Source organism: Anser anser (genome assembly GCF_964211835.1).
Source record: "Anser anser genome assembly, chromosome: 11".
NCBI lineage: Eukaryota > Metazoa > Chordata > Aves > Anseriformes > Anatidae > Anser > Anser anser.
The window spans coordinates 14,476,844-14,500,703 of NC_139732.1; the positions used below are offsets into that span (position 1 = coordinate 14,476,844).

The 23,860-nt window shown below is 44.0% G+C and overlaps 1 protein-coding gene across 1 annotated transcript in view; it reads right to left on the minus strand.

Annotated features, from left to right (window-relative positions):
* Positions 1–23,860, minus strand: part of WTIP (WT1 interacting protein) — a 78,729-nt gene that overhangs the window by 42,588 nt on the left and 12,281 nt on the right. Inside the window, exon 2 of the mRNA XM_083794712.1 lies at positions 9,477–9,578. Within this exon, the coding sequence (XP_083650838.1) occupies positions 9,477–9,578 (102 nt within the window). The remainder of the gene's footprint in view (positions 1–9,476; positions 9,579–23,860) is intronic.

The window sequence follows — 23,860 nt, forward strand, 5'->3', positions numbered from 1 at the left end:
GCAAAATCCCATCCTCCAACTCACAGGGTGGATTTACTCCTTTGTGACGAACATGTTAATGCTTTCAGCTAAAATGCCTCTGTCTTTTGCTCACATCCTCAGCCAGAGAAGGAAGCTTGAAAGACAGAATGCTGAAGTCTTCCCTGTCCTCGCATGTCCAGGGACAGAAACACCAGGTCTGCTGCTGTTTATTTCATAAATGTGAAGACAAACTATACCAACAAAACCTTTTATTTTGTTTTGTACGTATGGAGATTCTGGGAAGCATAGTTCCTGGACTCATAAGTAGTAAAAGCATTTTTAAAGGTGGAAAGCAGCAGTGAAAACCTTCGATCTGTAAAATTATTTCGTAAGATAAAGCCCCAGCTGCTTTCTGCTGTTAAACGCCAATGACTTTTCAGGCCACATAGATGTGTCTCCCTTGAATGAAGTGGTAAACAAGAACTCCTAAGGATTAGTTGGTAACCTAGCCTGGATAGGAGACACGGATGAGGTACACACACACACTTTGTTAGAGAGCACATGGGGACAAGGACAACAGCAGTAGCAAAAACATGCTTCCACTTCATGATGCCTCCATCAGCAAGAGCTTCATGAAACATTTTACTGACAGATCCTGTCCTACTTTGGCAGGACTCGCAAGGCAAAGGTGAGAGGCGTGCATGTGGCCCGACATCCTGCCACCACAGTGTGGAGTATCACCAGAAAAAGGGACAGCAAGAAGTCCAAGACTAGAGACAGAAAACAGGCAACATGACTAAGAATAGAATATGATTTAGTTGAAAAAGTACAGGGGCAGCTTGGAAGAGCAGCTCTGTTGGTGAGAGAGGACGTAGTGAAGCTTCCATGGCTGCAAAGTGATCATAATCTTGCTTCCTTGTTAAGGGATATGATGGGCTGCCAGCAGTCTGGAGTCTTTAGACCCTGGGAACACAGGAATCCAGGAAAAGCGTAAAATACACATAACACTAGGCAAAGTGGAAAGTCATCGGGGTACAGTGAAATTTCAAACAGTGCAAAGAACAAGGGGGAAAGCTGACAAATTTCTGGATAAAGATGTACTGACAAGCAGTTAAATTAAGGTCTTTACTAAAGAAATTTATTATGCTCATTTGAAATGAAGAACAAAAGATGCCCGGAAATAATAGTCTGAATTCTTCAGTTGTAGGGTAGGTGCATGCTAGAGCAAACATAGACAGAGCGAAGGAAGAACTAACCAAGGGAGACAGAAAGGTGGCTTCCCCCTCACAGAAAGTGCACGCGAGAAAAACTGAAGTCTAATTCTTCCAAGACACCAGGAAAAGGTTAATGCTGACCCAAAAAGCACACCTCAAGTCAGCCCAGAGCAGGAATAGTGAGCTCCAAGCATCCAAAGGACAGGGACAGAGGAACGAGAGATTGAGCCAAATAAGAAGAGAATATGCAAGGGACACACATTTAGAGGGGAGGTCAACCACATGAACGTGGACATGTTTGTGTACACAGACAGGTTTGCACATGAGGCACACATTTACTGGGATAGGCACTGGAAAAAACTATCAGTTGTGGGAGGAAGAACTGATTTACTGAGTGCTGAGGTGATGAAGGACAAAACTGATTAACTGGTACATGTGGACGTAGAGTTCGTTTATTGTTTAAGGAGTGATGATGACACTAAATTAGAAGTTCTTTCAGCAGGCTATAGCCTTCTAGGGTCTGGCTTTCAGATAAGTGACTGCTCTGAATACTAAAGTATTCACTAGCCTTTTGCAAAACACGTAAGAACAACATCTAGCAAAAACCTAGATCAAAGTTAAATGAAGCAAACTCCTCATCTCCTTTCATTTGTTTTCTTTTTTCCACTTTTTTTCCTCTCTGTTTTTCCCTTTGGTTTTAAGTAATACTCAGAAGTTTCAGAACCTGGAAATAGGAAGCAGAAACATCTGTTGATAATGTCAGTGATTTCCCTGTGCTCTGTTCTGGATTATCTGGATTTCTTCTCCTTTGAGAGATGAACCCAGCAGCACAAGGGAATCTGTTCTCTTGGAGAAATTGAGATGTTTTCCAAGAAAACATTTTAAATGGGCAGAGGGAAAGGCAAGAAAGAGAAGAGCAGAATGGAAAGATGGCAAAAACAGCAGAGATGTGGGCTTCTAAGACAATCAAGAGCTGCAGATAATAGATGTTGATAAGGAAACGGTAATTTTTGCAAATCCTGTTATGTGAAACAATAGGTGGCATTCCAAACAAAATTACATAAGTGATTAGGTTCCCTCTAGTATTTACCATAGCTCTTACAAATAAAAAACAGAGGCAGAAGCCTTCTTAGTGTATAGTTTTTGTGTTTTACATATTTTCCAAACCCCGAAAGGATCACAGGCACTGTCTGTGATTGGTTCCACATTATTAATACAAAAATATTTCAGGAGGAATACATCTATGGTCAGTCAAGCAATGCAGAGAAAAGTTTCCATCATCAGTTGCCAGGCAACCCCCACCAATTAAAATAACCATCAAATGCCATGGATTTAATGCTAGAATAATTAATAGCAGAATGCAATTAATACCTTTCAAGGAAACAAGGAGACAGACAAACCAGTGGCCAACTATTCATCGCAATGCCCTCTTGTAATCAGAAATGAAGGACTGAAATGTTTTCCATTTCTCTGTTGGCTAGCTACTCAGGCAAGCGATACTCTGGGTTAAGATAACTGTAAGCGCATGTGTTTATCTTTGAGCATCTGAGGCGTCCCCCTGAAAGCAAGGGCACAGGACTAGGCTGGTCAGATGAGCTGCCCTTAAAAAACAGGTCCCACCTTGCATTTGAACTAACTTGATGTAAAGTTGTCACAAAAAGGAAAACCCTTCATGACAGAGCATCTATCATCTGTAGAAGGGACGCAGTCAAGGGACCGGTCCATTTATCTGAAAGGCAAGCACTTACATCAGTGCTGTGTCAGACCAAGGCTTAGCTGAGGCAGAAAGCAATAGGGAACAGTGCAAACTACAAAAACAAACAAAAAAACTGTACCCACAGCTAACTACATTCTACACAGAGGAGAGTTTCCTCCACCAGTTCCATCTCACACATTTCTGATAACCCATTCCCCATCCTTTCTCACGTCTCTAAAGCTTGGAGTACTACCAGATTAACAAGGGTTAAGATAAAGGAAATATTTTCCTACCAGTCGGTACCCAAAGGTACTTGGGCTCCTACAGGGGCTGGTATCCAAGCCTGACTGTTAACTACCAGGAGACAAGATTACATTCCTTTGCTAAGACTCATTCATGGTTCAGAGTCTTGCGCAAAGTAAACCCAAATGTCTGAAGCTGGCTGTCATCTCTATGACCTGACTGCCCTTTTTTTTTTTTTTTTTTTTTTAAAAAAAGTGAGCACCTCCCTTTTGGTGAGTTTTGCATTAATGGGAACGTCTGGGACCGCAGCTACAGACATACCTGAAATAACTTTTCACTATCCATCTTGATAGGTGTTAGAACTGAAAGCACGGGGCTAAGTGCAGGCTGTAACTTATCCCAAAGACGCAGAATGACTCAGGCAGAATTCTGCACTCCTGGAGCAACGCTGCGAGTTGTCTCAGTTACACAGCTACACAAACTGCAGTCGTAGCTGCATATACAGCCCCTGAAAGACTAGTGCTTCACAAACCCTTCGGTCCTTTTTCTTAACTGAACTCACACCTCTCCCAAGTGTTTAGCTTTCTCAGTGAATCATTCCTCAAAATAACCGCCTCACACACAGAGCATCAGGAGCTCCTGCCAGCTCCAGTTATGGCTTGGAAATCACCAAACATTCAGGTGGCCGTAAATTCAATCTGAACACGGGGTCTGAGTCGGGGATGAGTAACAATTGCAGTTATGCAAGTTCAGGGCATCCAGCTCTCACGCTCCAGGCCACGGGGGTCGGGGAGGAATGTTCCCACATGCACAGCACTGAATCACCCGCCAGCTTGTCTTCCCCTAAGCACCAGGTATTAGCCAATGGCTCTGGCAGGATTACAGACCAAAAATCCCAAAATTCCAGTCTGCTCTGGTCTGACAGTATGTGGTTAGAAAACTGCAGAGAGAAGTGTGCGAGGACATTAGCTACCCAGTAGACTTTCACTGCACAGCAATGTACCCCTTGAAGCAATACTCATTAGCTCCTCCGCCTTACACGTCCTCAGTGTTTTCTCACTGCCCAGAAGAGCTGCATGAAACAGCGGTAGGCAGATGAACAGATACTGACGCTACGACTCAGTCACCTAAGATTTGGCCACGAGGCACTGAAGAGTTAAAAGCCAACAACACACACATTTGTACCACTGTGACTACCAACCCATCAGTAGATGAACAATACAGGTAACAGATTTGACGCTGAATTTTGTTTTATTCTACATGAACATTGCATTCACAGATAATTTAATTTAAAATTCTGAATCAAGTATTGGCAATAGTGCAATCTGCATGCAGTGACTCACACTAGACTTATAAATAGGCTGTGAGGGACAGAACAAATATGGATTGAAAACCAAGACAAACCTTCCACTGGGAAGTTTGCTGTTTTATTTTTGTTTGGTTTGTGTTTGTTTTTTTTTAAACTCAGCTACCTTAAGATGTTTTGTGCCTTACCACTGCCAAAAGCAAACAAAGGGTCAACCAGGGGCAGCAAATACGCAAAAGAACATTTCCAGTGTCACAAGGAACTTCTCAGTACAAGCAGGGACATAATCAACCTTCTATTAATACACATTTACATACAGAAGCAATCAGTGGCTTCAGCAAGAAGGCAGCTGTCGTCTCCAAGATGTAATACAAGTGTAAAGAAAGGTTGCATCTACAGCCACGAACTGACTCCTCTTTCACACCAGCTGGAGAGCATGGGCTAGTTCACAACTGTGCTTCGTACCTTCAGGGCAACAATACCTACTGCTACAGTCGTCCCACTTGGACCTTTTAAAATGAGTGTGCTGTCATCCTTCACCGTAACCCTTCTCTTAGAGCTTGTAGCAATGAGGTTGGGGAAGTCTGGACAAAGGCTAATGCTGATGCAGCAGCAGCACTGTCGGTAATCAGCTGAACTGTGATACCTCCACGAGCTGTCCCTTAAAATGAAACTGCTGCAAAAAACCCCCATGAGTTTTCCAGTCTAATCAATACCTACTAGGTAAGAAATAAGCCGCATACCTTCGGGATTATACAGTTTGCTTTAGGCTTCTGATTGATCTTGCAGTGATTTCCTGTGCCTTAAAACCAGTGGCAAAAGTGCAAATTAAAGACGAATGGCATGCTCAAACATTTGACTTCAAGAACAGAATGTGTCCCTGTTTTTCACGGTAAAATACATCTCAGCTTTTTGAGCCTGAGACTTCCAACCCTTAGCTCTGCAAGTACCACATGAAAGTAACAAATATCAAACTGGTACCTCCTCAGCACAGAAATTTATCTTTACTGCAGTATCTACAATCATTGCCACTGGATTAAAATATTCAGCCTGAAAAGATGTGCTGTGGGTGGCACTACGATTTGAGCATTGCTGTGCCCCCTGAAACCTAGAGGTGCCCGGTAAGTTATTTTCTGTAACAAGCAGCAAACAGATCCTATTAATTCCTCCAACCAACCACCCTCACTGAGGGCATGCACGTGACCTGGCATTATTTTAATTATCCTTCAAGAAATCCTGTCATGCTCTGAAATACTACCAAGAGGAATTAGATGATGAGCTTTTCAGACATTTTTCAGCTCTTGTCTACCCTAAGTAGAATTTGCAACTGAACTCCTGCCAAAACTAAAGTTTTACACTTAACGGAAGGGACAACGTATAGTGTTGCCTAAATTCATCTCTTATTTAAGATTCAGCAAAGCATGCTTACATATGAGTAATGTAACTTATTCAAGCACATTTAAGCATTTTGCTGAATCAAGGCCCAAAAAGAGGTTTCACTAGTGTTAGAGCTAAAAGAAGATTTGAATCTACATTTAAAAAGCATCCTAACAAACTTCAGTTGTTTTCTGTAGGAAAACTATCTGAGGATAGTGATCTACATTTAACTATTTGGTCCCAGCAAATGATCCCATTCTCTCCAGGAATTGTGTGACACATTGACAGGCATCAAAAAGGGCAGCACTGGGGAAAGCCCTGTGCTCCCCTTGGAAGGCACAGGATGGCCCATTCTGCCACACGCTGCCCTTTTCAACCACAGTACCTTGGTAGATCATCTTTAGCACTGAAACCAAAGTTAAACTTAAAGAGATACCTAATAAAGGAATCTGACTCTGCCAGAGTTTTGTTCTCATGGTCTCTTCCCATTTATCTGCCTAACAGCACTTGTCTTGCTGAGCTGAAAACACTCACTGCTGAGCACTGAACTGAGGCCTTTGGAGGCTCTCCTACTCATCATCACATTTCAGTCTGAGTGGTCTCCAAACCACAGCTTTTCCCAGGAGTGCAAAATATACTTCATTGTTGTTGGTTAAATATTGGGCTTTTATCTAAATCAAATGTCTTCAGGTACAGAATTTTTCTTCTTTGGTTACTGGTTTCTAGGTCTGCTATATTCCAAGGTACCTGCTATAGGGTAGTTTGGATCACTTCTTATTTAGAAAGAAATGGAAAAAAGGCAAGTGTGTAATCTTTATCTCAGATTTCCAAGTATAAATAAGAATCTGCACAGAAACTGTCTTAGGCAACCACTAATGTACTCCTCTACTCTCCCGTCAAAGGCATAGACCGTAATGGCCAGGAGGAACATTAGCCTGTGGGATGTGACTTCCTGCCTAACAAAGGTCATTAATTATCAATTATCACTCAGTTACCTGTGTATTGAATCCAAAAGCTTGGCTCAACTTAAGACACTTTCCAAAGGACATTTGGTCTTAATTTGAAAGCACCGAAGAACACACAATCCGTCACTTATCTTGCTGTTTTGTTCCAGCAATTAATCATCCTCCTTATACAAAATGTCTCTTTGATTCCCTATTTGAATTGTGTAGTTTCAGCTTCCAGAAGAAGTCTGTCTTGCATTTGCCTCTAGTATGCATGAAACCACTTTCTAATGCTGTTTCCTGGTAAAAGCTGATTACCAGTTCGAGCCAAGTTCCTCCCCCTTTATTATTTCTAATACTCAAAATACACTGGGCTCTCATGATTATCTTTTCTCCAGGCTTTTATCACCTGCGTAACTCCTCCTATCAGATCCTCTCCAGTTCTTCCTCATCTTTTTGAAAGCCAGCATCAAAACTCGAGCAGAGAACCCTCAGCTGGGTCTCACATTCAAGGTAAAATGAACCCCTCGTTCATAAACTCCAGTACTGTGAGAAGCTCATGTTCAGTTGCTCATATGAGATGTCCAGTAAAGCCTTCTCAGCAGCACATTCCAGGATGCAGCTCCCACAAATGTGACCTGCATGCCTCATTCCCAAGGTCTGGATCTACCAGCTGCACTGTCCCAGAAGTTAATGCAACATCCCCGCTCTGGCTGTGCTCACTTTGATACTATTCAGGAGCGGAGCTGAAAGGAAAAACTCTGCTTTTGACTCACAGTCGACCATAAGTTTTGATCAAGTATTTCACCTGCTGCTGCTATATTAACAGCTTAGATACCTTCCAGTGCTTAACATAAGAAAGGCCCCACACGCTCCCCTTTCATCAGGTTTGTATCGGAGGTTGCAGACAGAAGGAAATCCAAGCACTTCTTGCTTGCAAAACCTCCTGGCAGATAATAGCTGTGCTCTCCAGCCCATGAACAGCACAGCGAGAAGCCCAGAGACAACCTGGAGCACTGTTTCCTCATGCATGTGTGTGACTGACTCACAGAAAGTGGTGTGAATCACAGAATTCCACCAGCACGGTGGGGTGAGGCAGAGTTACGCTCTGAAAGGGCACGTCTCAAGTCGCCCTCTGTTAGATGTATACTGGCCACACACAGCTCGCCCGGATGGTCACAAAAGCTCGATGTACTTTCAGATAGTTAAGTTGGGATTGTGTTTTGCTGTTAAAATACATTCCCCAGCCCTTATATATTCTTCTGGGGAAGAATGTGACACTTGTGTACAGGCCCCTGTGGCAACAAACACACATCCTGGCTACTTTTAAAAAGAGTCTGCCCCACAGAGGAAGCTGGAACTCACCCATGCAATTAGGCTAGGTTAATGTTGGCGATGAGCGGATAGATATTATCCGATATCGTATTTTGTAATCCTTTGCTAAGCAGGATGCTGAAGCACTTCGTTTACTCTGGGAGCCAACAAAATAGCTACTCATTCAGTGTCAGGCTTGAACAAAGTCATGAGTGATCCCTGAAGCTCTGAGACAAGTTTATTCTAGAACCTGGTAATGGTCCAGAGCGATTTATAAAGGTCACTGAACTCTACGTTCAGGTTGTAGGTTTCTTTAAACAAATATTTACTTATCTGTACAAATCTCAGGAGAAAAGACAAGACTTCTCCTTTCAGAAGTGAACTTCACAATGCTTCTTTTCATTATAAACTTACTTAGTTCTATGCCAATAATCTTTTACTCTTTTTCTAATCCTTAATTAATCCTTTTTATAAACAATTCACACTCAGCACATTCTGCTCATGGTAAATCTTTTGCTACGTATATTTATCACAACAAGATCTTCAATATCCAGGCAGATATTAACAACCTAAGCAAATGTGTGGCTATATCAAGGAAAGTTACCTGACTCCTGAAAATGTGTTCTCATACTTCCCTTGAACTTGGTGGGGAGTCTGAGAGTGCTCGGCACTTTCAAAGACACTGAGAAAATTTCCAACTTCACTTTAATGCCCAACTAAAAGGAAGCACTTCTGAAAGTGCTGTCCTGTATTTTCCAAGCCCTGTTTTCCCTGGCAAAGCCATGACTTCCTCAAATCACAGAGTGCATCACTCTTACATTCAAATGAAAAAAAAGGAACCTGAAAAGGTTCTGAGTAGCATGGAGACAGTGATTTACCCACACAGCTTTCCTCTGAAAAATCAAAACACTGTAATAGCTCAAGGGGTTTCAACTCACAATTACTATTTGTTTTTATCACATTCAAACATAAGAAAACAATTTTTGAGCTACATACACACATACACACAGAAGTTACAAATATGTGTTTGACTGGAGCTGAATTTCCAAATAGAAAGTGAGGGAAAATGGGTTTGGCTGCACAAATTTTACTGTTTTTCTGTAAAAGTAATAAATATGCATTACAGTTTCATAAACAAGTGATTTAAAGTATGTAGTGCTTATAAAAGCCAGGTTGAAGCCGTTTTGTAAATGCAGCCCTTAAAACAACCAAATACTACTTTTTTGGCCTGTCACTTAAGAAAAAAAACATTGAACACTTACAGATGGTAAATAAAAAATAACTCTTGAAGCTGGACTCTTGCATGGGAATTTTGCCTCAGGAAACAAGCAAGATGAGGTCTCACCTTGCACACTGGTTGCTACAGGAATATGTATTACAAAAGGAAGCCACTTAATAAGGCTACAGTAAGTCTGACTTACCACAAGAGCAGCACGTGAAGCAGTTGGTATGATAGAGGTTACCCATCGCTTGGCAAGCCTGGCTCGCTCCATACACACCTTTTCCACATTTTATACAGATACCTACAAAGAAGAAACAGAATGAACGTTAGAATTCTCTGCAGCTCCTAAAACCAGCTCTGGGCCATTGATTCATGGCACTCACAATACCCTCAAATCAATGAGCTCCTCTACATCAATAGATTCAAGTACTCACTCAAGTCAGCAGCAGGCAGCTTGTGTGAAATAGATGCATTGAAATTAACCCAAAATAAAAGGGGGAAGTAGAGGGGGGGGCAGAGCCTCTGCTAGTGATTCAACACATAGAGACTGAGGCTGGCTAAACACAGAAATCCCAGAAAGACAGGTGAAATCACAAACAGAACAGAAGATCTGCATGGCCTCTGTAAATAACTAAATTTGCTGAAGAACTAATCTAGTGAGACCTTCATAACTAAGTGCTCCACCATATTACGTTCAGTAATCACTAATGAAACAAAAATTAGGCCCAAAATGAAAACATTTCTTCTCTTTGACCCTCTCCAGAAACACGATACATCAGCAGTGCTGGCCCACGGTGGAAGCCATGCAGCGCAGGGAGATGGGTCTTTGTCCATTGGATTTAATAATTAATTTTCCATGAGTAGTAATAAGCAACCTCAAACATAACCTGGGAGCTTACAAAACAGAAGAGCAAGGCATCTGCCTTCCTAAGGGCAAGAAGTCCATGTGGCAGTTTTGCAGTGGGGTCAGAATTCACCTTCACTGCTTGAGCTTGCTCTTGGTGAAGCTGGGGATGCCTCTCAGTCTGCAGGAGATCAAAGTACAAAGAGCCAACACAGTGCTGGCAAATTCAGCTCTTAGTCCCACACAGGGCATTCACTACAAAGAGGAAATGAAATGCTGGAGAATCTGCATCCTTCCACATACTCAGGAGCACTAAGTTTATCAGAGATGCCCATTGGTCTCTACTGTTGCTGTACAGTACATCTCAAAACAAAGGTGTGATTTTGGAAATACAGTAGAAAAAAAGTGTTTTCTGCCTCTCACAACTTTTGAATGAAACTGTTGTGCTCATGTGCTGTTTGAGGCCCTCTTTCTACAGACGCATGCACTAATACACTTGAAAGTCTAGCCAATCAAGAACTAAAAAAAAAATCAGGCTTTAATCACCCAGAATTTTCCCCTGCTGTGCTGTGAACATTTTACATGCACATGCATTCACATACACGCACAGAAGATATAAATATTTATATAACATTAATATATTATGAGCTGGTAGAAACTTAAATAGCAAAAAAAAAAAGCCCGAAGTTAATTAAAGTTAATATTGTCAGGTATCAATGTCCCAAGCTAAGCCTGTAACCCTGAACCAGCTGTCAGCTATATCCATCAGTTCACTGCAAACAAAGTGTTGGGAAAATATTCTGGTCCTTAGACAAGCTCAGCTCTGACACAGGACATGGAAATTTCAGCATATTTGTTGCCTTATCCAAGGCTGTTATGTCTACTTATTTGTAGCCAAAGGTTATGAAAAAGGTCTGCTATTTGCAATGAGTTAATGGTTAACTGCTGATGAAAGATGGCTATTGATTACTGGGGACACCGATCAGAAAACACATCCCAGCACCAGCACTACAACCAAACCAAACAGCCAGAGCAACCCACAAACCTACTGTGTCTCCTCACGTGCTACAAGCCCTGACACAACTGTGGTCCCTCCTGGCCTCAGAGAGAGGAGAGAGAGAGCAGAGAAGACGGCCTTCACTTCTGAAATGAGCAATTTCAGCATAAGGTCATGATACAATATTTGTCTACTCTTGGTAATGGAGCCAGAAGGGAGCTCTTTCAGAGCTCCCCAGCTGTCTGCACCTTTCTTGCCCATCTCTTCACACCAAATGTTTACCTAAGACAGATGGCTATTGCTTGCCTGGCTGGGAGGTTACACAGAAACCTACCTTTTCCTATTTACACTTAATTTTACTCCGAGGATAGCAGAAATCCAGTCTGTAATTCTTACATCTCTATGAGTTCTCGCGCACTAATCTACTGCAGCCATAAGCCTCTGATAAATGAAGTTATTACCTAATTTCTTTGCCATTGCTCCACTGAACCGTCAGAAGCAAAAGGATTTATTGTGAATGTTAAACTTACATTGGCCTTTGCAGCAAGTGGTTCGTTAAGAGCAGCTGTCAGTTTGTTAACTCATTTTCTCTAAAAGACCAGTCATTAGCTCCAGGAATAAATGACCACAGAGACCATTAGCATACTAAGAAGGCACATGTATAATTCCAAAAGTGTATTTTGGAAAATATATACGCAGCTGTGCTGTGAGCATACAGTGAGCTCATAACTGCCTAGGAAAAGCACTGATTGCACGGCTGTTCAGGTCTGGTTTTCCACCAGTCACAGCCCAGACCGCACATTGCAAGCTTGTGAAAGCCTTGACATAACAGCTACATCACTTTTTTTTCCAGATTTATTTCCAAAGCTTGTTAAACTGCCTGTGAAGAATGTTCTGTTACAGAGCAAGCACGTCTTATTTCTGACACCTCACTTTACGTGACTTCACATCAAGTGTTTCAGCCTTCGTGCAACTCCTTACCCCTCGCACCGCCTCGACTCTAAGCAGCCAACGGCACCTCCAGATCCTTAGCACACCAACTGCTGCATTTTCACCCAGGTCTACTCTCCTACAGAGCTGGTCTCTCTCTTCAGCTGGGAAAAGACGTTACAAGATCTTTCATATACATGAATTCTGCACAAAGGTTTGCTCAGCTGGAACAAAACATTGCAGCCTTCTTTAGCTGACGTTTCTATCCTTACACAGTATTTAACTAAAATTGGAGAGAAAAAAAAATACTAAACATACAAGCACTGTGGACCTCAGCAAAAGTTCATCAATAAAAAAAAAAAGCAACGCTAGAAAGAGAAGGAGCTCCCTGACAGTCCCTACTAGAGTTAGCTGCAGCATGTTGCCTGCACTCCCCACACCTGTAACCAGCCCACTCCATTGACCTTGACTGTACCATACAGCAACAGAGCCACCAGAACAGCAATGCTCTCTGGCTAGCGCACACATTAGCAAATCCTGATAAAAGCACCACAAGAAAGTAAGACAAAAATTTTAACTAGCCTAGACATGTATTTTCTGTTGCAGTCAATGATTTTGCTCCAAGACCTGAGAGACCATAACATGACACAGTATAATGGGCAAAGGGTCCAGCAGCAACCTAGAGAAAACATTAGAGCTATGCAGTAAGCCTGCTGTAACATAGGTGTAAGAGTTCCTTGCAGTAGCCTACATGTTCTAAGCTCAGTTTGAGACCTAGACATCAAGTTCAGGGATGATCTTTCTCCTGACAAGCCTTTGCAGTGTCCTTTTGAGCATTCAGTACAGGTTGCAGACTGGTACCTCATAAAGATTTCACCTAGTTTTAGGAAAAAGGCAGTAGCCAAGAGGTGAGATGTCCTACATGTAATGGGAGATGTATAATAACCTTTTGGCCAGGCTTTGTCCTCATGCACATGTGGAACTCAACCCGCACCTAATTCCATCCTCACTTAACCTGAGTCAATGGTTTAGCACAACTACAAGAAAAATGGTACCATATGGCCCCTCTCGACTTCAGCAAGCAGCAGTTGCATGAGCCAGAGGGAGAATCTGGCTATCGCATTCCCTGACAGCACGCCACAGCTCAGGGATGAGCTGCAGCTTTACTGCCTTACAGCCATACCGTATCTCCAGGATAAGTGCTACATGCTGCCTACAGTAGGAAACAACCATGCCCTGTCGTCAAGAGTTATGGTAAAGCTAAAATTAACAACTAACACATGGCACAGATGAATCCCTCCCTGCCTCTGCAGTTCCGTTCATGCTGCAGGGCTGGGAAGACGGTGGGTGAAATTTACCCTCGGGCTGCTGCAAAGTCCCATTTTCTCTATTCTCACAGGGAAAGACTATCTCTACAAACATCCACAACAAATTTTCTATAATTTTGGCTTACTCAAGATGTGGGGAATGAAAACCTACAGCCATCAATCAGGAAGAACAAAGAAACTGAACTGCAGCCAACTGTGAAAGCAGGACTGCGGAGGGGCTGTGCTAGCCGTCCGTGAGCCACAGACCACTGGAGGCGTTCCTGCAGCCTCTCACACCTGGGCAGGTTTTACACAGGATGTTGTTACTACCTTTAATAAATATTCTGCTAAGAAGCTGGGTAAATATGGAAGCATCAAAGGTGCCTTAAGCTGGCCAGCCATGCTGTGCTGCAGCACTACCTGCCTGAGCTGACGGTGGCTACTGTGCAGACATCCTGGGTTGCAGCAGCTCCGGATGCCGTGAGGTGACTTCAGCAGAGAAAAATGCTCCCTTCCTTCCAACAAACACAGGAGGAGGGATGTTCCAATGCACACGTCATCCCCCAGTCAGAGTCTGATAGAAAAAACAAGGCACCTATACAGGACATGGGCAGAGGCTCTTCGCAGCAGGCAGGGAGGAGCTGGGAACCCTCTGCACCCCAGCCCTTGCCACCACCAGGAGCTCTCACTGAAGGGCTTGAATTTGTCACCTAGCCCGGCAAATTTTTCAAGGTTTGATTACCCAACATGAAATCTGACACATGCAAGTTCAAAAATATACTCTGGACACACTCAGCAGCAACATAATTGCATGAAGAATTGGGCTTAGCCTTTTTGGGATAGGTATGAGGGAGGCACCATCTGGGTAAGCTACCTTACCCGGGGAAGCTTTCCCCCCAGGGAAGATCAAAAGAGATCACAACTTGATTTAAAGTTGAAAGTGACAGACTGAGACAAGTGGGAAACGCTCAGGTAAACTTTTTGAACTCCCTCCCCAGGCACAGCCTGTCCACAGCTGGAGCCCCAACACCTCGTGGCCGGGAGGGACCCAGCCCTGGCCAGCAGCACAGCCTTGGTTTGCAGATACCCACACACGGGGCTGGAGCAAGTTAAACTAGGGGGGGAAACGGGCCACAACACCACCTAATACAAGTCCCAGCTTAATCAAGACAAGAGCAGAAAGCTCCTTGCTGTCATTATTAAACTTTTTTTTGACATCGCCCCCAACCTAGTTTTCCTCCTCACAGAAAGATCATAAAAATGTCATCAGTAAACTACTCAGGCTCAAGATACCTACACACCAACTTGACAAGGTCTCTATCACTTCCGTGCCCTCATACTGCAGGAGGCCTTACTCAATTTACAGGTTTGGTGCAGAGAACTTACTCAGAAAATGGAAATTAGACATGAATTTCTGTCCAGTTAAAATGCGACGAAGCTCACATTCACTGAAAAGTTTTGTAGAAGCAAACTATGTTCAAGTTTCAGCTCCTGGAAAAAATACCTTCACTCTGCCTGTTACTTAACAAGGCCGTGGCTTGCACAGAACAAAGCTGGTGGGAGAGGTCAAAGTCAGGAAAGGAGTTGCTGGGACCAGTTCCAGGCACAGCACTGCTGATCAGGACACTGGAGCCAAGCTTTACCTGCCTGAAGGAATCTGTGCTGCCAGCAGGTCAGCAGGGCTTGGCATCTGCCTATTCCAGCCTGCTTAAATACATCGGCTGTTCTGTTTGGCTGGAAACTTTCCAAGGTTTCAGACGTAGGGTGAGGTGACGGGTGCGAGTTTGAAAAGACAGAAGGCTGTAGAAATGACTCTGGCACCACCCTCCCCCGACTCTGTATTTTAGCAGCTATAAACTCAGCAAATCTCTGTGCTGGTGAATTAAACCCCGGCAGCTCCAGGTCAGCATCGCAGAGCGGGTAATGTCATGGGAGCCAGTATCAGCTCTGATTAGCAGCTGCTGGAAACTGGAAGGCTTTTGTTACTGTTAAAGTAGATCCACCCAATCACGCAGTGAAAGCCTGAAGCTAGTACAGCAAATGCTTATTGCTTCATACAGTATGTGAAATTACTGCTCTGAACCATGAAATTACTGACACTATCTGCACAGAGTTCATCCTGCCTTGGCCACAGCCGGCGTGCCTCTGCATAACTTTCTTTTGTGCGAATATCTAACTCTGCCATGGAGCCTCGTGACGGCACAAGGCATATCACAGGGCTATTGTTCTCCACAGTGTTTTACTTACACTGACACTTGGTTTACAAATATTCATTCATTTCTCTGCTTCTTGATTTAGTGCATGGCAGTTCCAGGATAATTTATACTTCTCACTTGGCATTTATAGAAGGATCTTTTGCTACTGAGGCAACGAACTGGAAGACCAAATAGTGCTTGTGGGCTGCATTATGATCTGTGCCGCTTTGGGTTGCGATGTCTGATTCAGAACTCAGCTGACTGCTCAAGCTTCATGCCCAAGTTGACAACCACAGCTAGAAGCACAAGGGGACTTGCAAATAATTTCAACTGCATTACTGGGAGAAAAAAAAAACAAACCTGCTTCTAAAAGCACCTTGTTATTACTGGGATTATCAAAGCAAGGAGACATACAGCTGCGAGCAAAGCAGAGCACCACTGGGAATGACCAACTCTTTCAGGCAAAGTATGTCTATAAAACCCCCTTCCACATCCTACTCACCCTCCACTGCCGAACACCTCACTGGACACGCATCCTATCACAGCTACATTTACAGGGTTTATGTGGGTGCCGTGCCACACCTACCTCCAGCTGTTCGCCAACACCCCGTGACAAGGCATTACCGTCCCTTCAGATCCACCAGCAGAGCTGGCTGGGTCTGCTCCCAGCCATCCAATTTCACCCCAAAGGGCCCAGGTCAACAAGGCCTTTCAGCTTAAAATGCTTACCTTGGCTTTTTTCACCTGACACATAGTGAAGCGTGAACATACAATTCAGACCGCTTGAGGAGTGGCAATTTCCAGCACAGTGGTAGCAGCGATCAGATGAAAACAGGCTGAGGCCAGCAAAAACCTGAGCTTGTATGACTGCTGGCAGGGAAGGACACACCACCGCATCCAGTGGCTGCCAGGTAAACCTGACAGAGAGGCATAGAAGTCACCCATACAGCAGAAATGACTTTTGCTCCTGAAGACCTTGGTTTCAGCCCAGAAAGATCTAATCCAAAAGATCCAAAGCAACACCCAAAGCTCCCTGGTGCTCCTGAGCACATTTCTTGTTGGGAAGGTGATTCACGAGAGTGCTGAGGGTGTTCAGCAAGTCATTTAGCTTCCCAGTCTTGGCTCCTTTATACAGGAAAGGGGAGCCACTGACACCTATGCAGTTTTCAAAGAAAAGACAGTTAAGCCTTCTGAGACAACGCTGGAGAGATAATCAATTAAATACTTGAGCTCCAAAGAATCCATACAGCCAAGTAACAGTGACACGGAAAGCACCAGCAGTGCAGCCCAAAACCGCTGAATTACCCAGCATGTCAGACCTAGAAACATCAGCTGCACGCAGGTCAAGCTGGAGAGACATTTCATTGCATTCTCCTGACATCGCCTGTATGAGTCATCACTAATATATGGCAGAAAAAGGTCATATATTACAGCTGCCTTCCTTGACACATTTAAAATGGGTTCATGATTAAATAGGGAGACTAGTCAAAAAGTTTCCAGGTGCACTTTTCTATTTTCTTAGATAATGGTCTATTTCCAGAATGAGCATGACATTCTGGAAAAGGCATGACATTATATAACCACATTGGGTTATAAATTCAACAGCTCCTTCCATGAGCACTACCCCAGCATTATGCACTGACATCAGCCCCGTACCTGTACCACCTACCCCGCTAAGGTGCCACAGTCATTGGTGTCCCCTTCCAACATGGAGGTTATCATTTCTATAAACACTATAAACAGGTTTTCTTAAATAAAAAGCATGCACATAGGTAAATATTATACAACAGTGTTTAAAGAGACAGAACTATTCACTCAAGGTAAGCTGGAAATCACCTAAAAACCTCAGTGACCTTAAACACAAACTGGTTGGAGGTTTAAGTCATTGCAAGTGAAGTGACTCAAGGATGCTTTCGAAACATGGTGGGGAGGGTGGAACATACCTTCCTGTAAGGGCATCCAAGGATAGCAATTTCAGAAAGTCATTTGCTGTAGGCTTCTCACACCTCCAGCTCATGAAATGTTTTAATTCTAAAATAACTATTCTGGCAAGCCCCATTTTCCCTGCCCTGGCTACAGTGAAAGCCTAGTCCTTCACCGGGCAGTAAGGCCCAGGGAGGAGCTCAACGCTAGTGCAAACAGTGGAGCTCCTCTTCCAGCAGGACAGGAAGACTCGCAGACCATAAGAAAAAAGCCTGCCCTGATCTAGCAAGACAAAAACCCTGAAGACAGCTGGTCAAATACAGCACTGGCAACATGTAAACAGGATATTCTAATTTTGCTTTCTTCACCTCCCTATCCCCTGGGAAACAGTAACACTAAATGCTATATATACAGGCTCATTTCCTTCCTATGGATCCAACTGGAAAAGAAAAAAATATCAGAAAATGAACATACCGCCAACATCCACTGCAAGATGAGTGAGTCTTCTGCAAACCTGGCCAGTCCCACACATTCGGCTGCTCTCCAGCACAGACCAAAGGCATACAAACAGCATTGTTTAACTTTTTGTGTCCGTCTCCTGGTTTCAATGATTCTTACCAGAGGACAATTCTGAGCTTTGCATAACCATGCTAGACCTGAGCTCATTTCCATCTTCTGTGACTTGCTCTCCAAAGCCAGACAGCACTGTTTAGACCCTTAGGAGTGAGAAAATCTCACTTCACTCAATAGCAGCCTTTCCCCTGAAACAGGCAGTGTCGGTGCAGTAGATGAGGCCATTCTCCAGTGATGGAATAAAATCAGCTTTACAGCTCAGTACCACATAAAAAAGAAGCTACACAATGTAAAGTACTGATGGTTAACTTTGTATTGGCATGATTTCTGCTAGGTCAGGTATCAACTGTCTGGACTGCTTTGACTTTTTGCTGGATCAGGTATTGCCTGTTCTGGATCAGGTAACAGTCTGCTCTCCAGCAGCTGGCATGAACTCCAGGGTACGTGGTCTGTCTGGCTAATTCAACAGAAATGTGAACACACACAATCTATGTCCAGTTTAGTGCTGCTAAATGATCCAGGAATGCACAAATATCACACTCAGTAACATCGCTCTTCGCCTGCTTCACTGTCTCACTCATCTTGATGCAAAATAGGAGCAAAGTGGATATAAAAGGACAGAAAATGGGGGAAGACGAACAGAGACAGTTTTCCCAGATGAAAAGAGCAGGGAAATGGACATGGTTATAGCATTCAAGTAAATTCTGTGCACACTTTGGTCTGTGTTCACCATCTGTTCTGTACCATCTCCCAACAAGTGACAAACCATCATCCAGACTTAGAAGACTGCAGGCCTAGAGCCTCGCTTGGTTTTGCCACCACCCAACTTTTATGTTCGCATGGACAGACTGGTGGCAGAAATGCCTGGGCTCCTCTGCAAAAACTGGGCACAGAGGAAAAGAAGTAAAAACCGCTGACCGTGTTGTCTTAGAAAGGACGTGAAACTCTAACTACAATGTGGTTTTGGCATAACCTGCTCTTTTCACCACCTGCCCACTGCACCTGCAGCCACAGCCCGGCCCACCATGTCTACAGAGAAACCTGCAACTACTTACCGAAGTGCTAAGCTGCTTCTGTTAAAGAACACGTGTCCTGCAACAGCAGCTTGGCACAGAGATGGCTGATGTCGAAGTCTATTTGCTTGAGGGATGAGAGGAATTACCTTTAGAAAGGATCCCTGTGCAGAGCACTGGTAAGCTGGTGCCTAGTGAGCACTGTCTTCACAAAGCAGGTGTGGGCAGCTGCCAGCCAGCCCTCAGTGCTGGGGACCCAACCGCACATCACAGCAGGCCTGCTCCAAAACTAGCACCAGGTGCTCCCTCCACACTTACCCTACATCCTCTTTCTTAAGCCAAATTTTAGAATGAGGACTCCGTTTCTCATGAAGCGGGATGTCAGGCAGAATCAAGTCAAAGTAGCGAGCAAGGTGTGAGCCTTCTCTCCCAGTCCCGACACTCAGCACAGCACCCCACTGCCCAGACAGCTCCCATTTAGTGAGCAGTACATCAGCTCCACCCATGGCCACCAGATAGGAAAGGAGCTGTGGCTTCATTTGTAGCAACACTTACAGAAACACTACTAAAACAGAGTGGAGTAAACACCTCTCAGATAATTATTCATTAAAACTATTTAGAGGAAGCAAAAAATGCAAAACCAGGGAAAGAATGAGCAGACAGAAAAGACTGAAGGGCTAGAAAGGCAATTTTCCACTTTGTTAGTTTCAGTAAAAAATCTCCAAATAAATGTGAACTTACATAATTTATCAGTCAAACCTCCCCTCTGTTTTGAAAGGTTATACAAAGTGGTGAAATGTTAGTTAATTATGTCTTAGAGGATGAGCTAAAAAGTAACAAATGTGTAATCCTCTCATAATTAAAATAATAAAAGTCACCGCTTAACTGATATGAGAAGGCTCTATTCATAGCAGCTAAAAGGAACATTCATTCCTCTTTACATCATCCCTTCAGTGTTATGTCTTGATAAAATTTTCAACAGCAGGTGAAATCACTAAAAATTGGAACCTGTGAAAAAGTTTCCTATCTGGTTTTAATTAACATACTCAGCAAAGCACAGAGGAGCAATAGAGAGTGGTAACCACAGCTGAGCTGTCTGTTCATCGTTACAGAGCAGGTGGAAACCCCACCAGTGCCAAGCACTTCCCTGCTATTAGAGCAGTGGTTCACATTCGAATCGTGACAAGAAGAATAAAAGATAATTCACAGCTGATTATGATCAACATAGTAATTGCTGGCAGTCTTTTAAGTTTCAGAAGGGTCCGCCTAAGAAGTGGGCACTATAACCACTGCTGCCGAGACTGGCTGAGACCAAGCCAGTCATTCAGGACCAGCGTGCAAATCTCTCAGTTGCGATGCTCGTTGTCACTTGCTAAACACTGCAGCACAAACTAATGCAACCATTCCCTTAACTTCAGCTAAGTCCTTTCGGAACCTTTCCTTTCACTGTATCCACTAAGAAATAAATTTGTAAATGTCCCCTTAAAAAAAAATGCACAAAACTTCGTTTGAATACTAGCTAAAAGAATTAGTGTATTTGGTTTTGTTTTCTTATTGATTACTAGAGCCTTTGTTTCCAGATGAATCCAGCCTCTTCTGTGATTATATCCCTGGAAATAAGGGTAGCTTTTTCTAAATCAATGAAGAGTCTCTCTACTGGGCTGTCTTTGTAAGGTTAAGAGCAAAGTACAGTCATTACTAAGCTGGTGCCTACATGTTCCCTGCTTCTCCTACTGGTGCTTTTGAGAGAAAGATTTTATTATTTTGGGAGATGAGTTTTTGTCCAATGTATAGAAGAAATCATTGTTCAACCTCCATTAAACAGATTCTGTTTCAGTCTAGTATCATACACAAAATATCTCCTGTAGTTATTGTCCACAATAGCCAAGACGAGAGATGTCTCCTCAAACCAAGCAAGAAAAACTAAGCAATCAGTACAACTGGCTGTTGTTCCCAATTGATTTTCATCTGATAGCTTCGATCCCTATGTTTCCTTACACCAACTGACACATTACAAAGATATACAGTGTGACACAGGAGTTAGCTGAGCAACTTACACCTTACTCCCCCCCAAAAGTTTAAAAAAAAAAAAAAACTATGTTCCTCTACAGCGCTAGTTTTAAAACTCAATCCTTTACTTGCTGAAACATAATTAATACCCAAGCATCTACTAACAGAAAGACCTGAAATACTGGGTGTCTCTCAACCAATGATTTCTCTAGCAACTTCTTTCCCAGTACAATATTGCCCAGAGCACTATTTGCTATTATTTCTAAGTGACCTGATCCAGGAACCCTTCAAGAAGAAAAAAAACTTGAAACATCATTCCTGTTTAGAATTAAGTATGTGGACTGTTCTCTGTTCAGATCTACACTCCAGCCATCACAGAAAAGCCTCGTCTCCCTCCCCCCACAGGCATAGAATTCAGTGCCTGGTGCTGAGCTGCAGGATAGAAACCAAACATGGGACTATTCGGTATGAAACAGTCATGCTTGTGACAGTTTGTAATAACTATTGGCTAAGAACACCAATTTAAAAGTTCCCCAAATGCACACGCCTGTGAGCTGCTCAGTCACAGTGGGTACTCCCAGAGTGACTCCCCCTCTGAAAAGCTTTCCCCCAGCCCCAATTCTGCACGCTTTTTCCTCTGGTTTCCAAATACCACAGCAAAATTCACAGCAACCTTGAAGGACCAGAGCAGCTACCTCCTTGCAGAAGCCACAGCCTTTGGCCCGTACAAGCCTTTTTGCAGGTTCAGAAAGGACAGAAGTCAAGGTAGGGTCAGCTTCCACAGAAAGGATCAGAAGAGAGTAGGGAAGTACCATGACCATCAGGATCAGCTGGTGCACGTTCTCACCCAGCTGCACAGGCTGGAAGCCCCCGGGGTGACACACAGCACTGCAGGGGAGCAGGGCAGCCGGGCCCGCGACTTCCCTGCTCTGCCCTGACCCACGGCAATGGCCTTCAGCAGCTTCTCAGCTCATCTCCCCACCTGCAGAGCAGGGCTCAAAATTCCCTGCACGGGCACTGTGCGGACTGACCTAGTTGGAAATGAAAAGCCTCTAAGCCAAAACACTCATTATTCATGGCGTACTTTGTCCAAAAACTGAAAGAAACCCTGCTTCCCCCCAGACCTCGTGATGCACCCTTTCTCTGACCCCACAATAATGTACCTCTAGGCTTCCCAATTCTGCCAGTCCTTTACCAAGCCAAACACCCAGCAATTTCAAAGGAAGCTCTGCTCGTGAAGGACTCCAAGACTTGGCCTAAGCTCAGGAGCTAGGTTTTTTTTCCCCCCTTCTCTTTCACAAGCTATGGAAATAAATCGGACCCAAGCGAGGCAGAGTGGCCAGGCAGGGTGAGGCCACCACAGCAGCCAGATGGGCCCAAGGTGCTCCTTCCCCACCGGTGTCAGCCCCAGCAGGCAGGCGGGCAGAGCCCCTGCGAGGCGAGAGCAGCAGCAGCAGGGAAAGGCAGAGCCTCACGCGCTTGGCACCCCAGGAAGCAGCCTTGCAAGTCTGCACTTGGAGTATCTTCAAAGTATTTTCTTTGTGAGCAAATGCAAATTAGCCTCTGGGGATCACCTCTTTCTGGGCTGGTTCTTCACCAGCCTGAATCCCTCCCAGGTGTGGAGCACAGGCTGAGGAAATGTTTTCCCAAAAAAGTAATGTCTGTTCGCTCTTATACCCCGTGTAAGGCTGTTCCAGCCAAACCCAAACTACCTCTTCTCTTTTCTCCTATACCTAAGAGGTCAGGGAGGTAGTGGGTGTTTTATGTATGTTTTGGTTGTTGCTTTTTGTTTCAAAACACTACCACCACAGCACCATCTGGCACTCCTGAGTCCTTCCAGCCCCCAGCACAGTGGCTCTCTGAAGCTGCAGGGCTATGTAGGACTTGGTCAGTGAATTATCGTGTCACCACCCTGCCAGAAACCGCAGCAAGGGGCAAACCTTGCTTTGTACCTGCCCTGTGCAGCAGTCACACGCAACTCCAAGCCCCAACGAGCACCAAACTTGCCATGGATTTGATTTTTCTCCTCTCAACAGAGCAGTGACCCGTGTTGAAGACATCGCTTGTGCTGGTGCCAGGAAGCCTTCTGCCACTCTTGCAGGCCTAGCACAGGAATGCTCTCCCCCTAAGCTCACGTACAAAAATAACACTTGGAGAGTCTCCTTCCAGGCCACACAAAGCAAGAAGCTTCTCTCAAATTGTTTGTGAAACAGTATTTGAATCCACACCTGATAGCCTCCAAAACATCAGGAAAAACTAAGCATCAGTGAGCAGGACCACTATTTTGCTGCAAAAAATGCAACCAAAGGAAAAAAGGGCACTAGTACCTGGAGCCCTAGCAGTTCATTTGCAGCTCAAGCAGCATCAGGTGGCTCTACATGACCATCTGCAAACCAGAGACCAGTGCGTCTCACATGTCCATACACCATCAGCCATGCCCATGGCTGCTCTGTGCAACCTCTCCAGTGAAATGAGAAATCTATTTTTCCATTTAATGTTTAATTTTTCACCTTTTCATAGCGTTCCGGTGTTATTTCAGACTTCACATTTAGCACTGCTTACAAGAAATTCCTATCTAACACTAACCTGTCCACAGCCAAACTACAACTCCCCTCAAGTACAACTGCAAAACCTCCAAATGTTTCGTAGATTGACTGCCAAAAAAAAGATGCTGGTAAAGGATTAAAAAAAAAAAGGGGATGGCTGGGCATAATAAAAACACCCAAAAACACTAGGTGTGACATTCTGCTAGCACTATGATGTTGTCCTTGCCCCATTAGGACAAAGTTAC